The 17,694-nt window shown below is 40.4% G+C and overlaps 1 protein-coding gene across 16 annotated transcripts in view; it reads right to left on the bottom strand.

Moving 5' to 3' along the window:
* Nucleotides 1-17,694, bottom strand: part of ESRRG (estrogen related receptor gamma) — a 542,942-nt gene that overhangs the window by 284,084 nt on the left and 241,164 nt on the right. For 9 of the 16 annotated variants that reach the window (XM_084624445.1, XM_084624444.1, XM_084624440.1 and 6 more), the window contains one exon: nt 3,512-3,667. The exons of the other annotated variants lie outside the window; for them this stretch is intronic. In XM_084624445.1, the coding sequence (XP_084480571.1) occupies nt 3,512-3,546 (35 nt within the window). In that variant the 5' untranslated portion in view covers nt 3,547-3,667. The remainder of the gene's footprint in view (nt 1-3,511; nt 3,668-17,694) is intronic. 16 annotated transcript variants of the gene reach the window in all.

Raw genomic sequence — 17,694 nt, 5'->3', positions numbered from 1 at the left:
CTTCTGGCTTTGTTCTTTCATGTGCAGTGTTCATAAAATACTTAAAGCAACCCAAACGAAGCAGCCTTTGCTTGTCTCTAAATATTGCCGTTTCAAAGGAAGCTGGTAAATTATTATTCAGCTACATTTTGGAGTTCATTTAGGTGCACTGAAATTTCATAGTGGTAGTCTGAGTGATAGGGCTGTCATTAATGTATATTTATTTGGTTCTTCAGACTTCAATTAGTTGAGTGCTTACAAAATAGTAGACAAACAGGAGTAGTTCATTATGGTATTCATGCCCCTCATGAGCCAAATGCTTCTGCCATCTGAAATGAAGAAGACATGGATGTCTGGAATAGAGATGGATCCAAACCATGAAGTCTGGATATAAATCACAACTTTCCAGAGTTCAAGGGTTTTCAGATCTGACCATATACATCTTAAAAGAAGAGAAGGGGTAGGAGGGTCAGGAAAGAGGAAGGGTTAGCTGCAAAGAGTTTGGATCTAGTATTCTGGTACTGGCCTATCTCTAACCTGAGGTAAAAGCACAACTGGAGAATATAAGCTTCAGTGTTCAGCCTACAAAAACCTTATGTTCTTTTTTAAAGCCAAGGACATGTTGATCCAAGAGTAGAATTTCAACCTTTGAACAGACAAAATATGGCTTTTCTGTTAGATAAATAAATTTTTTTAGTATTTTAGGGCAACACCTGATATCTGCTCAAGCATCTTGCTAGTACTGTTAAAAAAATATGCATTTGAGAGTGTGAACTATGAGTGATAAAATATAGGTCTAGGCACAATTGCTGAAGAAAATAGCTTTTGAAATTCTCTGATACTCTAAGTTATAATTGGGTTTTAATGCATAAAACGGCTGAGTAATTTAAATGTTTGGAAAAGAAAACAGTCCTTCCCAGAGTTTATGAAGTGGTAAGCCTATTTCTTATAACGATTAACTGTGAATCATCATTCCAAACATGAGCATCTACTAACATATGCTCCATACAACTGATGCTGTACAGTGACAGTTTTACCAAATTAACATGTAAGGGCCCAATTCTGATCTAAATTTGTTTTTTTACACTGGTGCAACTCCACTGATTTTTGTGGAATTACTCACAACTCACACTGGTAAATAGCAAATGATATCAGAACTAGGCCCTTGTTCCCGTCAGCCCTTAATGCATCTGGGGAATGAAAATAGAAATGTATATATAGATGGAGTGAGCAAGTATATATCACAACATTCCCACTGGAGATTGAAAGCAAAAAGAAAATTGATAGTATCAGAAAAATAATATAATAGTCATTAATAAAAATGTTGTAAGTAGCAAATACATATTAAAAGGAGAGTGAGATGAAGTAGGTACATGACATAAAGTGTGCCTTTGGGTAATAGTAACATCCCAAATGACACAGAATTCTAAAGCACACATATAACATGAGGGTAACAAAAGATACTATAATAGACTTTAGAATACACTTCAAGCAAGCAACAAAATCCAATTATTTGGAAAGCTCTCCAAGATCCTGTGACTTTGCGTGCACTTACGGAAAGAGAATTGAGAAATTAAAAAGGAGAAGAAAAGTTCAGAATAGATGGGTATAGAATAGAATAGAGAAAAAGAAGGGCAAAGATAAAGAGAGAGTGGGACAAAAAAAAAAGAGGTCTTAATTTGTATGTATTTATACTGCAGCCATCAACCAAGTATTGGAGCACCTTACAAAATTGCAAAGATGCACATGCAGTTTTAACATCCTGCATTTCTGGGTCTCTCCTTCTTTTAAAAAAAATAAATGGCAATTTTTGTTTTTTAAACTTTAAATGGCTTATTATTTATGATTGTATTCATTATTGTGAGAGGTTAAGAGATGAGACTTGCATTTTATGGGGAAGATGTTTGAGATCTGAGGAAGGGAATTCCACAAACATGGGTCAGCGTCTGAAAAATCTCTATCTCCCGCACTAATGTGTCTCAGCTTTGTAGGCAACAGTCCCATTGTGCCTGCAAACAGACCTATTGTGGTATATGATGGTCACAGAGAGGAAGAGATAGTAAACCGGCACCCATGGATTCCCGGGTTAAAAGACTAGGATCAGAACCTTCTCTTCTATCCAGTATTCAATGACAAACTGACAGAGAAGCTAAGAAAAAAAAGATTTCATAAATCATGACAAGGGCCCCAAAATTTATGTTTACACAGCACCTTGCTATCATAGGTCCCAATCTTGCGACTGGAGTTACACAGATAGACACCCCTCACTGATGCCCACCCAGGACCCCAATTAACAGTTCTATGCATCTGCAGGGGTCAGCTCATGCAGAGCAGCTTCCAAAACAGGGATCACAGCCAACTTAATTCACAGCCTCTTGTTAGGTTCTTCCCTGCTACATAATCTCCTTCAGTGCAGGTATATACCCTCTTCAGACATTCTTAAGCATGTGAATTAAGTCCACATGAGCAAGAAAATATAGTTTAGTAGGATGGAAACTCTCTCCTTAGCTTATGTTGGTATGGAAGGTAACCTCTGAATAGGAGGTGGTCTTATGTGATATGTGATGGACTTTACAAGTGGGATAAACACAGAATTTCAGCTGTGCTCTGAATTTCTCTATATTTGTGGGTTTAAAATCAGACACTAAGCATTAGCTTAATGCAGGCTGGATAGTTCAAGGTTTTTCCCCACCATTTGTTTGTTTGAGAATTAATAAAAACAGATCACCAAAAGTACTGCAGAAATGGAGGCCAATTTACCTGATTCTTTGTAGAGTAGCTAAAGGACATAAAATTATTGGTTTTTTTTACTGCCAGCTCTGTTCTAAACATTATGTTGTCAGAACTGTCTTCATTCCCATAAAACCCTACATGTGAACATCCCTATTGTAGCATTTTCGTATTCTAACTACTTGTCTAAGCACAATTACTTATCCAGTTAAAAAGAACCTCAATGTTCTTCAAAGTGACATTAAAGTATGAGATCTTTTTTTGTTTTGAAGACATTTCCTTTTACAAAAGCCAACTTATTGGGCAACCAAATATTTTAGCTTTTAGGGCCTGATCCAAAACACATCAACTCTAATGAATCAGGACCATAACAGATAACTCCCCTTACAATGCATTGTGATACCTCCTTGGTAACTTCTAGGACTTCAGTCAATAACCGCGGTTGGTAGGCTCAGGGTTTACAACAGTAATTTCAGGTCTTAATGTTTCTTCTATATAACTTACTGCAAGATTAAAACATCTACAAATGTGTGATTAGTGACTACATTTTTTTGACCAGAGCTGATAACCAAAACACATGATCTGAACACCCCAAACTCTTAGGAAGTTCATGATCTGAATCCAGATGTAAACACATTAATATTTGTATGTTTCTATGAAGCAATATATTTGAGAGAAGGAGGCAAAGTAAATGTTCCTGGTTCTAATCATCGCACCCCCACCACCCCCCAGTTGCTCATTTGTGCATGTTTCACCAGACACTTGCAGGCCAGAGGGAAATGACTCCCCTTCATGAACTCACCATCCTTTTCTAGTCACATTCACTATGCATTGCATTAGAAAAGATCGGAACGGTGTTTAAATATTTTGGCGGGTTTTGTTATGGCCAGATCGCTCACTTCCTCTGGGACACACAAAGCCTCCTCTGGCAATGAAACAGCCAAAATGTCAGCAAATCCTATAGAACAGAAAACGGTCTGTCAATGTAAGGCCTACATGAATCTCCATTAAAAAAAAAAAAGCAACATCCACTTTTTATTAACATTTTTTTCACTCTCTAGAAACTTTTTAACAGCATTACAATGTATTCATCACAAGGTGCTATTAGAGCTCAGCTCACTTAAAGTGTTACCAATTCATGGACAGATTAGAGGGCACATTAATAACATAGTTAATATGAAGTGTTTAGAGCCTTTACATCGGTGACAAATACGACTCAACCAAATTTCCTGACCATTGAGGCCACGAAGGAACAATTTGGTAGATTTCATCAACAGTTCTAATTATGTTCCTGTCAAGTCGAGAACAAAGTAATCCATAACTGGGGGGCTGCTCAGAGACAGTGGCACACAAGAGTAATTTATGCCCAAGACACAGGGCCCTTTCTGTAGTTAGTGTGCACAACGCTTGACTAGCAAGTGGGTTCAAAAAGGAATTTATTAGGGAAAACACAACCCTCTAGCTCTGAGTGGCTTGTCAGGTGTAAGCTTATGAGGAGTTATGAGGTAAAGACTTCTAGTAAGTCTTGTTTATACAAGCATCTGGAGTTCATGCTCTCCACAGCCTCTGTAACTGCATGTTGTAAGTTGTAGGATTTCAGCCCCAGACTTTTCCTTGACTGCTCATATAGTTAAAGCCACCTCTCTGTAGAGGGATTGTGAGAGAGTTTAAATATGACAAAAGAATCGATAAATATGATGGTGAAGTGAAGATTCCACCTACATGTTATTTTCCTTTAAAAGAACATTTCAATCTTCAGGATGTCGTCAACAACATCACAGAGGCTAAATATTGTAGAGACCCTTTTATGATTCTGTAATTAATAGACTAATGAAACATGCAAAGGAATTATTAGTAACAGTAAACTAAAATGTCACAATACACTGTGCATGTTTCATGCTGCTGAACTAGAGACAGACTGAGGAAAAGAAGGAGGAGAAGCTGTCATGAAATTTTGAGTCATTTTCCACTGTGATCTATATTGGGATGCAGCTTCCATTCTTTCAAACAGGGTAATTTTGACATTCTTGTTACTTTCAGCAAAAAGGCAAAAATGCCTCCCTAGCGCTAGAAAACGGATTAAGGCTAGAAACACACAATCAGAGTTGGCGATCTTTATTTTTACTAACAACTTATTGCTAACAAAGCAATATTTTTTAAAATTAAAATTAAGAGCAATACTTGAAAGTTTGGGGGAAACCAAAACTAAGAACATTTGCAAAAAAACCACATTAAAAAAAATCCTTGCATAACTATCTAATTCACAATGATTTCTGCTTAGTGAATCTTAAAACAGAGCTCTCTATAGGCCGCTATGAGTGTGCTTTGTGGCCACCAGTTTTATGTCTTTATTTAAAAAGAGAGGAAAACATTCAAAGCTTCAAAAACTTTGACATATTATAGCCTCCTCTTTGACAGTGGAATAAATAGACAGCTGCCAATCTGATCAGAGAAACAATGCCGTTTAATGGCCTGAACACAGGCCTAGGAACTGCACAGTTCTAATCCTACTCCAGACACTGACTCAGTATGTGGCCTTGGGAAAGTCACTTGCTGTCTCAATTTCTCCATCTGTAAAATGGGGATAACAATACTTTCCCTGCCTGCCAGGGGTGCTGCAAATATTCAAGCTTTGGTCCAATTGTGTTAATATGCAGAAATGTGAATTGATACAAGGTCTTTGGCTTGGCAGACATGTTGTCCACCCTGTCTACTGAATTTTCTGTGCTACTTCAATACTATCTCCTCAATACTAGTAAAATTTTGGCACAAGATAAGAACAGTGATATCTGTGAAACATTAAAAAGAAAAAAAAAGCACTCTATTATCTAGTCTGGACCCATACTTTCTTCCACTGTTAGTTTTGGGCAATTTCCCAGCAGCTGCTAAATATAACACTACTGGTCTCTTAAACCAGAAAAGGGGGTTGAATTATTATTTTCACTTATTCAGCACTTTCCATTAGAGAATGGAAAAGTGCTTTACAAACATTAGGGCCTTAAGCCTCACAATAAAAACTCATGAGGCGGGGAGAAGTTTAACTACATTGGACTGAAGGATGACCACTCTGTTCCACAGGAACATTTGAGGTTCTGGGATTTGTTTTCGCTCCACATGGAAACAAAAATGAAGCCTTTCAAATGTTTTCATGAAAAAAAGATGAGTGTCAAAATGCCCGCTTTCAAACTGAAAAGCTAATGTTTTCGATTTGGGAAGATGCATCCAAATGTCCCAGTGTGAGACAGAGGATGTGGGAAGTCTGGTGTTAGGGCATTGGTCTCTGTTGTGGGAGGACCCAAATTCAAGGTCCTGCTGTAACACAGAGATTTTAATCCCAGCTCACTCTGATTCAGGCAGAGCAGGAATATGAACCTCTCTCGCCCTAACCACCAGGCTATAGAGTGTGAATGTTAGGGCTTGTCTACATTCCCCGCTGGATCGACAGGCAGCGATCAATCCAGTGGGGGTAGATTTAACGTGTCTAGTCTAGACATGATAAATTGACCGCCGAGCGCTCTCCCGTTGACCCCAGAACTCCACCAGAGCGAGAGGCGCAGGCAGAGTCAACGGAAGAGCCTCAGCTCCCTAGTGTAGACCAGGCCTGAGTCACTTGGTCTCACATCCCACTCTCTCATCTCCCCCTGACCCCTCAACACACACACACAAACACACACACTCTCTCTCTCTCCCCCCCCCCCCCAGCCCCGTTTCGAAAATGTCTTAGTTGAAACTGAAACATCTCAGCTAAACATTTTGCCTTTGTTAAAATTTCATTTCAACTGAAAATGTTCCAACGGGCTCCAACTTTAACCAGATCGGGAAACAGAGGAAAAGTGATGTTAAATCACACAGGATTCTGAAGCACAGCCATGAGCCACACTCAGATTTTAGAGGTCCCCAGCCTTGTGCTTTAGTGACAAGACCTCCCCCCCCCCCCACCTTCCTCTCCCAGGGAACTTTCATGCTGCCTCGTGCTTACATTATAAAACACATTTTAACGAATGTGTGGCAGAAGCATGATGATCCCATGAAGTTTCAAACATCTAATACCTTGTGAATGAGAGCCAGAAAACTCATTTAGTGCTTTATCAAATCTCTAGTTCGTACATAGAGCATAAACTGGCTACATTTGCTAATAGGGCAGACTGAGCCATCCCATATATTATGAAAACTCATCAAAGTCTGCTGGAGGACATAGCTACAGCCACTCATTATCCTTTTCATTAGCTCCCTCACTAGTACCTCTCCCGATATATTTTCCTGTAATACAATTGTCTTGATTTAGCAGAGAAATCAGCAATTTGGAACATTACAGCAGTTAGAGAGAGATAACAGGACTAGACCCATAATGGTATCCTGCCTCCCCATTCAATCTACTGTTATTGGGTGCAAACTGAAGCCTGCAATGATCCATTGCTGGGCCTCAGAGATTCATACCATTAATTAGATCCATATTTTTGGAGCTTTATTCATTCATATTATTTCCCCAAAATGTATTAAATACATGATGGGGGCAAGGAGAAAACAAAGACTTATAGGAACTCCTTCAAATTTACACCATGGTGTGTTTTTCAGACAAATGATAGCTTATAAAATGACAACATATAATTTAGTAACCAGAAAAACTGGATGATGGAATTAGCTTAGTTGTAACAATACAAGTGCAAACATCATTATAAGTTTAGATGCTGTACAGTCCTATTACTGAATATGTGGTATTTATTGTCCTATCTGGGACACTGTACAATTTTTGGTTATAATCTTGAGGAATAGTGTTCTGTGTGTCTGGAATCACACATCCTATATGCCTGGCTCCTCCATAGGTGCTGACTCCGTGGGTGCTCTGGGGCTGCAGCACCCACGGAAAAAAAACAGCGGGTGCTCAGCACCCACCAGCAGCCCCAAGGATCAGTGCCTCCCCCCAGAGCCTCCTGCCCGCTGGCAGCCATGCTGATCAGCTCCTCCCCATTCATCTCCTTGCCTCCTGCCTGCCATGGATCAGCTGTTCGGCGGCGTGTGGGAGGCACCAGGGGGAAGGAGCCAGGGCAGGAAGAGGTGGGGAGTGGTCAGGAAGAGGCAGGGTGGGGGTGGGGCTGGGGCGGAACAGGGATGGGAAGAGGCAGGGCGTGGGTGGGGGTTGGAAGAAGTGATGGAGTGGGGGCAGGGCCTGGGGTGGAGCGGGGGTCAAGCACCCCCCGGGATCTGAGTAAATCAGTGCCTATGTGTGTGTCTGATATCACATGACATAATTCTGTCACATTTTTACTATTCTTTGCACTTTTCCCTGCCCCCCACAGTTCCACGTACAATATTCCTTGTGGAATCCACTGCATAACTGGCTAGGGACGTGACCAGGTTTATTCATCTTCCTCCAAAGCGCCAGGTACTAGCCATTACCAAAATGGAGGATGCCAGAACTGATCCACTGCGGCAAATCCTATGTTCCTATTACCAAATTTCCCTCAGTAAGGTTTGATACAGACATGGGTCACATAACAGAGCCTCCTATGCCTCATACAGATTTGTATACCATGAAGAGATATTGTACACAGGACACTTGCTGATCTATTATCCTCATTTTGTGACCTGTAGTACCAGTTACCAATAGGGGCAATTCCAGGTCCAGATAGATAGGGCTATAAAACTCCAAAATAATGCCAAGATGTATCATCTTTCAAAGAAGATGTACATCAAACCACAGCCATTCAATGGACTTGTGCAGGGGGAGGCTTATCTACCTTTGTAGATGTAAATGTACTAGATTATATAATACAATTGCATCACTAGTGATATTCCAGGCACTTCTCATTTAATGCTGTGGCCTCACTGATTATAGTATAATCTGTTTTTTAGCACTATCTGTCAAAATTTTTCTGATTACTTTGAAGTTATGCATGAGACAGCCATACCTACTTTCTCAGGTAGGATGGTCACCTGTTAATTCTGATCACAAATCTCTTTCAATACCGACACCAATAATAATAAACGTTGGGGATCACTGGTAGGTTTTGCATGGGGATTCCAGAGCTCACTAAATCACATTAATGACCAATTCCTTTTGATTGGAAAAATATTCAAAAAACTGCTCAATTCCCATTTGGTGGTTTAGCACCACAAATTCCAGCAGCCAAGGAAGGTAGCTTTCTGTTGGTTAAAACTTCCGACAAGTAAAATTCAATATGGAGGGAATAAAATAATAAAGAAATTAAAGTGTTTTCTCACCAGTGAGTTAATATCCAGCAGCTGTAAGTCATTGAATTTAACTACACATCTTTTGAGGGGGGGTTTCTGTTTTTATTTCTGAAATCACAGGAACTACCTAGCCTAGCAAGACTGTAATCACTCAGCAGGAACCTGGCACAAGCACAATACAACCACCAGCCAGGTGGCAGGAAAATGAAGGAAATCTCTCTCTCCCTCCCTCTATGTTGTTTAAAAGGGGCTCGGCGTGAATGAATCTTCCCGGTAGTCACCAACAATTTCTTATTCTTTCCGAGCAACCATCAATTTCAGCATCAAGTGGTTCAGTAGATCTACAACTGGTAGTGGCAGCAGAGTAAGCCCAGCATGCAAACATTTTGGCTAATTTAAAACCCTTGTGCTGCCGAATCAAACATGACAAGACAACAGTAAAAAGAGAGGCTATTATCCCAAATGAAAGCTGGCGGATAGCTGAAATTGGTTTGAGTGGCAGAGACAAAAGATGCGGAAGGAGCAGGGACAACCGAGAATGATAATCCCAGATAACACACACACACACACACACGCACGAATCATCACAAGGAGGGAAAAGGTAACATTTCCAAGTTCTACAGCCAGGCAGACAAAATGCACTTAAAAGGGATACAAAATAAATTGATACATGATAAAACATTTGCCCCATGGGTAAAGAGATACTTAACTTACAAGAGATGTAACCCTTTCGATAGAAAACCGAACACTCAGAATACTAAAGCTGTCATTTCCTACCTGAATTAATGTCCTGCTGCCCAACGTTCATTACCATAAGGTGAGGAGTCAGAAGCACTGATTTAGGATACAGTAGCCTTAAATTGAAAATAAGATGTTGTGGGCTATTTTTGAATGCCCACTAAATCCACATAGCTCACCAAGTTCCCAGATCTCAAAGAGCTGGGTGGGAGGGAAAGTGGAGAGCAAGGGAATTAATTTGGAAAGGCATTTGGAAAACCACAAGCAGACTGATGATGTTCAGAGCCACAAACCCCGGTGATGGTTTACAGCACACAGAATGATGACCTATGGGATCACTGGAGAGCAAGCGAGTTGTCTTTTGCAAGATTAACAATTTAAAAGTGCTGAAATTAATTTTGTTTAATAGCTGTGGGTGCAGACTCCTTACAAAGTAGGTTGCAAGGTCAGCAAGCCTCCTAAAGCCTTTTAAAATGCAGCCTTTTATAGGAACAGTAGATTTAGGGTGGCTCAGGGCTTAACGACCTGAAAAGCAGAAAAAGTGTAAAAGGTCAGCTCCTACCACTTCCCAGATCTTGGGTGAACATATTTGTTTGGTCCCATTCTATGACACACATTTACTGATCCATTCAAGACTATTTTAACATATATGGGTTTCAAATGGTAAGGGAGGTGACAAGGAGACAGTGTGAGAGATGACACATAAAAGAAGTAATAAAACCAGACACAAGAAGCAGATTAACCAGTATCTAGCTGGTTCCTCTGCATCAAACAGGAATGTGCTTACTTGCACTGGATGGGAGGGGAGCAAAGGGTAGGATGAGGGAAGACAAGGGAGGGAGAAAGGGAATACTCACCTCCTTTTCATCTTTCAAAAGTAGTTCATTCATGATTCACATCAGCCTACTTCTATGAGACTGGTACGGCATAAATCACTGCACAGTACAAAGTGTTTAAAGCAACAGCTGGACTTAACACTGAAGCCAAACTCAGCCATTTCAAACATACTTGCTCAGCTTCACACACATCTGACCCCACATATGTATGTGCCACCACTCAGAGAAAGAACGAAAACATACAATATTAACTCTAATATATAAACATTATAGGCCTACGTTTTTGAGCACAGCATCCAGCAAACCACAGAAGGAGAGCTCAAACTGGGTGCAACTGCAGGCACTAATAATTGTGCCTGTGATTTTGCACCCATTGGAGGCCAGGCGTTTGGGATGGCTGCATTCCTCATTCAGCATTGTCTTGCAAATTATTCCGCAGAGAGCCAAGTTATGTAAAAACATGGGCATAAGAATTCGAGCAAGATTCCTACTGCACAAAACTGTGTGTCCTCAGTGTAAAAACTGCCACTAAATCCATCTGAAAAGGGATCTAACAGGATGGAAGCACTCAGCTGTCTGCACTGGACAGCCACAAACATGTCTCCTCTACACAGTATGGCAAGCCAGGTGAGAATCTGATCTAACAAGATGGACACAGTGTGGCAGGCCTGGCTTCATCATGCAATCATGTCTTAACCTTTCCTCCAACATGAAGGGGAAGGCAGAGCTTGCTCTTCGGAAGAAAAGAAAAAGATATGAAATGTTGGGCCTCTAATCTGAAAGCTTTTTGATACACATAGTATGTCCTGGAACACCCAGGCTTATAGAGTAAAGAAACCACTCTGACCTTAAACTTAAAAGGTAAGTGGGAATGTTTTTGGTGTAAGAGAGATGCATGCATTAGAAAAAGGTGTTGTAGCATACAATGAGAATGAGTTGTGATGGTTTCTTTAGACTGAAGAGGCCATTTCCTGACAATGAGGTAACTTGCTGATCTTTAGAGAGGACGGAATTAATTCTGCTGCAAGCTTCTGTCTGACAGTGGCCGGAGCAGATGCACCATCCATTTTTCTCTACCTGTCCCAGGGGGAGTTAGAACAAAGGAAAACAAGATTCAAAGAGATACTGAAGACTCCACAAGGAAATCATTTTCGATACATATTCAGACTGCCACAGAACACCATGTGCCATTAATGGACATATGCTTCTGTATACAATATTTTTGCTCTCTTTTTGTCTCAAAGTTGAATTCATATCCTCACACAGCAGTTCAAGGAAACCCCAGTTCACAGTTCAGCAAGGCACTGCTTAAAAGGCAAGCCTGATTCAGGTCCTTAGGGCATTTCATCCATCCTGTGTGTGGATGGCATTCACCACCAAGGGACCCCATTAGGAAGGAAGGGCAAACTGAAATCCTAACCCAAAGCAGTCTGAAATGGAGTACCAGCATACTGGTATAGCAGCGATGGATGAGATTCCATTTGTCTTCAAAAGCATGGGAAGCCAATATATCTACTTCATCACAAACTCAACTTTACTTTCCAACCTTGTAGTGTACTTAAAGCAAAAAACGTAAATCAGCTTTCTATCTGGAGATGCAGCAGAAGGGAAATGTCACCCAAGACTCCAATTAAACAGATTGTAAGTGACACACTTACAGTGCAACCCCATGCCACAGACCACCCTGAGGTACACTGGCTGTGTGTAAAATCAGTTGTCCAGGAAGGCATTGCCACAAGCTACAAAACGTTTCCTTTCACCTCCATACAGTGGAATAATACTCAAAAGCTTCTTATTCTAGTGCAAAACCTGCTGGTAAATGCTGCTTCTATACAAGTGTTACAAATATTAAAGGTTTAGCTTCTCCTTTATTGTCATACCACAGATATATTAGCTATTTAACTGGCCCGATCACTGCACTGCTATAAGGGCAATGTTTTGTTTCTTGCTCTTGAGCTGGTTTTGAGAGAGATGTTCTAGATCTGGAGGAACTGGGCCGAATTCAGTCCTGGTGTAAAGTTGAAGCCACAGCTTTATTGGCTTCAAAGCAAACAGGAGGACCTCAGCCTCATGTTGACCAGAGCAAGATGTATGATAAATAAATCCTTAAAGATCTATGATCTTATTATCAAGAAGTCACCTGGTCTGGATCCCAGAAACCTGGCTGGCTGATGAAGCAGGCCTGGGGTTGGCTTATCTCATTCCCTGTTTCCCCTGCTCCCCACCACTTACCACAAACCAGAAGTACATATCTGATGTAACATAGGCATTCTATTTCTTTCTGGGGTTAAATGCAGAAAACACACACTCAGATCAAAATTCTTTGATTGCATTCACCAAATCTGCATGTCCAGAGAGCTGACTAACCTGGGCATTAACACTATCAAACCTCAGACACTAAGGTTTCCCAGCTCACAGTAACACTGTCTAACATACGATAAACCCACACAAAACTCTTGTAGATAGCCCCAAGCCTCCTATCTTATCAGAGGCATCATCTGAATGATTGTTGAAGCTATCTAAACTCTCCATCTTAGATTTCTCACAGGTAATCTCTGTACCACCTACCTTATTCATTGGACTGAACGTAAACTTAAGAAATGCAAGAACCATTCTCCTCAGCTGGCCAACCCACTTCCTCCACCAGGTGGAACTCTCTCTACTGCAAGAGAGGAAAAAGCCACCTCCATAGTCTGGCCAGAAAACTCTTGGACCTTGCCAAATTCCAAAAAAATTTACTTACAGAAGACTCTGCCCAACCTAGAGGCCAAAAAGCAGACAGAAAAAAAGCAGGAAGGAATGAAATTCAAACCTCAGTGGCAGAAAAGGAGGTCTGATACTGACAGACTCAGACACAGATAATGCTGCCATAATGGAGGTAAAAAGAACCTACTTCTCCTCTGCCATGGAAACAGCAAAAATGCACCCTATAGAACTCTTCTGGACCACTCTTCTGGAGAGAGTTCCTCAGAACATCTGTCTACCTCACCGAAATTACCACCACAACTAGGACTAGTGAGCAACCTTGCTGGCAGCCCCAGGAAAGATGCCAAGGACTGATAAGGCATGGATACTGAATGAACCCCTTACCCTTAATCTCTGTCTACTTTTGAAAAAAACAGTCACCATTAAGTGTCAAACATGGCAGCACCCCACAAACTTGTTTTAAAAATGGTTGTCCCAATGGTGTTATCAGGGTCAAATGTACTCAGTGTTCATTGTGGCAAAGCACTCAGGGCACCCTGCTACTTCTACTGGGTATCTAACAACCTTTGCTGCAATGGACTTTGGACTCAGTTGACTACGTCCACGCAAGTGGGAAAAATGCTTTCAACCTCTGGCGGGGGGGAGGACTGGGAAGAGGACTGGTGGTCTTGACATCCAAGATTGAACCCAGCAGAATATTCAGAGAAATCACATATTTACAAATGATCCCTCCAGGTCAGAGTGGAGGCATATTGGTGAGGCAGTACAGGAAAGGATACACTGCCACTGCCTGTCTTGTACCAACTCTCAGGATAAAAGGCCTGATCCAAAGTGCACTGAAAATCAGTGTAAGTCTTTTCATTAGCTTCAATGGGCTTTGGATCTGGTCCAAATAGAGGATGTCCAAATCCACTGTTGTTACTTGGGCACCAACATTTACTAAATATATTCAGTAAATTAATCAAAGTGAGGAGTTTTATTAAAACTGCATTCATCAAAGAGGTGTGAGAAGAGGAAGCAGCACCCCGACACACACAATCCTGAAGGAAATATACAGTCCAAGATGGAAACAGCAGAGTGAAGACTGGAAAAAAAAATGTAGATTTTCTTTTCTCTCAGGCAAAGACAGGAGCTAAAGGGGTTACTGTCTGCAGGGACTGAAGGAACTCCATTACAACTGCAGGCAGTAAAACAAGTTGTCCCCCTTTACCCCTTTTTCATAAAGAGACAAAGAGTGAAGACTTTGGGAACTTGATTTTATTTGAGGAGTGAGACAATGTATCTCCAATAGCGTCTTACAAAATATTCCATCAGCCGAAGTATGAGGTAGGTCGGAGACAGACTAACTTTTCCAAGGTATTAAATTAAAAGATGTTGAATTAAGTTAAACGCCCCACATTGAATTGACATTTCCCTTTTTTAATGCAAGCTAAGATTGATGAAAAATACCACTTATCTACATTAAGGGTCAAAATATCCAGCAAAAGAAGCCTCTGGTTCAACGCGTCAGAGCAAAGTCAGTCTTACATAATCCGAGGACCAGGACGCGGATCACATTCTGATGATCCAATTAATGGTGGGATACTTTGCAATCAGCCAGGAAGCAAGGCCCCTAACAGATTGTGGGGCTGTAACATCAATTTCTTAAGTGCATTTAAAGGATTACAAATGTTAGTCCTGGCTTGAGATTGAAACACCTATTGAGGTGCTCTGAACCACATTACAGTAATTGGGTACCTGAATTAATGCCATTTCTTCTGATGGGTGAGTTGAAATACACTGGAATTAAGAGTTTCTTTTGCTGTATTTCACTTTCCGCTTTTTTCCCCCTCCTCAGAACATAAATCTGAGGCACAATATCTCCTTTTATCCAGAGTGCTTTAATTACAGCCCTGAGGCACCTGAGTACTGTCCTAATTTTACCTTCCCCATTGTTTGGGTGCATTTTACTTTTGTGCTTATTATCTTACTATGCAGAGATATTAAGATGAAACTGAAATTATTTTTCCTGAAAGAAAAAAAAATAGTACTGAGGGAGAAAGAGAGGGGGGGGGAAAACCCTCTTCCCTCTCCGGTTCCCCCCTCCACTATGTAAACCTCTTTATGCATGCACCAGATACCATGTGCTGTGTTTTACACCTCTAGAGAGCTAGAACTAGGGCTGCCTCAATTAGTCTGCTATTCCTTCTGAGGTCAGTTCAAGTAAAGGTCTCAATCATATCAAACTGGAAAGAACGCTAACTATCTGGATATTTCAGACCATAAGGAGTTTGAGGTAAGGAGCTTTTTAAAACAAGCAGCTGGTTCCAGTGCATTCACCGAATATACAGCACAGAGCTGTCTGCACAGAGGCTGAACTCACACACACACCTGCTTCCATCCCCCTCCCCATTTGGAACAATTAAAATCTAACTATTTTAGGATATTGTTCCCAAGGTTTATGTTTGGACTTTTAAACGTGCGTCTGACTATGTTAAGTTACAATGTGTAGGGTACAACAGATGCATGTTCCCATCTTCTAGAATATGAGTTTTATAATAAGTGCTAATCATTAGGAATCTGGACCATTTCTTTGCCCGCTTATACGGCATATATCAACATCAATAACCAAGTAGAGCTTTCCCTCTAGTAGGTAACTGTGAGGTATGTAATCATGTTATAAAGACCCCATGTTAAAAAAAGAGATGGGAGGAGAAGCAGTGTGGTATTATAAGCACTCCAAAGGCCATTGTTTATAATTAGAATGTCCAGATACAGCACATAAATACAAAGTCTGATGGTATCAAAGGCCATCAGATACTGTATTGTATTAAGAAAAGGAGTACTTGTGGCACCTTAGAGACTAACCAATTTATTTGAGCATGAGCTTTCGTGAGCTACAGCTCATGAAAGCTCATGCTTTTCTTTTTGCGAACACAGACTAACACAGCTGTTACTCTGAAACCTGTATTGTATTAGTGATCAATTATAAATTGTGATTCCATCATAACTTCTGGTTTAATTTAATTTTGCTTAAGATAACTGTAAACAGAAACATATATACACAATAGCTTTTTATCTTTATTCCCAGTTAAGAGGAAATCTTAGTCCATGCGTAAGGGAGTTCAGGAAGCCCAATGATTTTAACTGCAATATGAATGAGACACATTCAGATTCTAAGAGACACATTCAGACTTGCAAGAAAAAGAAGTTTGCATAGTTGTCTCATTCCTTTTCTAAAGAATGAAAATAAATGTTTTCTCTCCCATCAAATTAGAAATACTAGGGTTGGGAGAGACCTTTATGAGTCATCTAAGTATAACCTCTGTAGCAGCTGGATAGTTTTCAATATTCCTTAGCATACATTTCCTACAGTGGGCATCCTTAGAATTTAGTGATACTACTTTAGAAAACATTACTAAATCCTATTTTCTCTTCATAAACTATCCTTTTCATAGGAGATGTTTAATTAAAGGTTAGTAACTGCTTATCTGTAAAGGCCTTTTAGTGAAGTAGGGCATCAGGATGGGGAGGAGGCGGGGGGCGGGGGGGAAGTGTCTTATAGACCTTACAAATCCAGATCCAAATTTCCTAGCAGTTTTTGACTCATTAGATTGCTCTGGTTGAAATGATTTACATACAGATAATTAAAGCGCCAACCCCAAGGACTAGTTAGCTGTTTAGCAGTGTATACATTTTATATAACCATTTCCATACATCTAGTTTTAAATTCATTAACAAAAATTAATTGCTACCCAGTGCTCTACATCGCACAGCATGCTGCTGCGATAGGCTTGCTAAATTACCCCTTTCTATCACTCCTCCAGTGATCTTATAGACAGTTAAACTTTGCAGTCCTGAAAATGTTGCCTACCAATTTGTGACAATGCTCATATTTACTATATTTACTATGAATCACTGCTTGCACTTCAGAAAATATTTGCCTCTGTTTTGTGTACTTCGGTAACGTTTCATTAGCAAGGAATAATAAAAGGCATGGGATTCCCCCGCCCCCACTCTTCCTTTAGAAAAGACAGTGTGATGCCCTAAAGACTCTACTTTTGAAGGTATTAACAATAAGAGCTTCAAAATGCCAGAAACAGTATATTTTACAAAACTCTCATTTAGGAACTGATCCAAAGCCCGTTAAAGACACTGGGAGACTTCCTGCAGTCTTCAGTGGGCTTTGGATCAGACCCTTAGGTTTTTAAAGTGTTCACTGCACTTCATTGTACTGAATACAAATATGTTGCTATTTTATTCAGCATGAAGTTTCTAATGGTGATGCACTCCCAAGTGTTGGTGTTTTTCTTACAGCTTATTGCATGAAAAATAATGACCTTTCCTATAAACAAGTCCCAGAATTAGGTTAGTATTTTATAGGCACATTTAAATGAGTTCAGAATCTAGGGAGCGGGGGCGGGGGAGGGGGAAGAGTTAAGTTGTCTCTTATTTTTAGTAGGTAAAACAACAATAATCTCTGCTCACTCTTTCCATCAGATTTCACCAATATTTACAGTGTACACCTCAGGTT

Source organism: Lepidochelys olivacea (assembly GCF_965140295.1).
Source record: "Lepidochelys olivacea isolate rLepOli2 genome assembly, chromosome: 3".
Taxonomy (NCBI): domain Eukaryota; kingdom Metazoa; phylum Chordata; order Testudines; family Cheloniidae; genus Lepidochelys; species Lepidochelys olivacea.
Note: the sequence above shows the minus strand (reverse complement) of the source record. Positions and strands in the feature narration are given on the sequence as shown.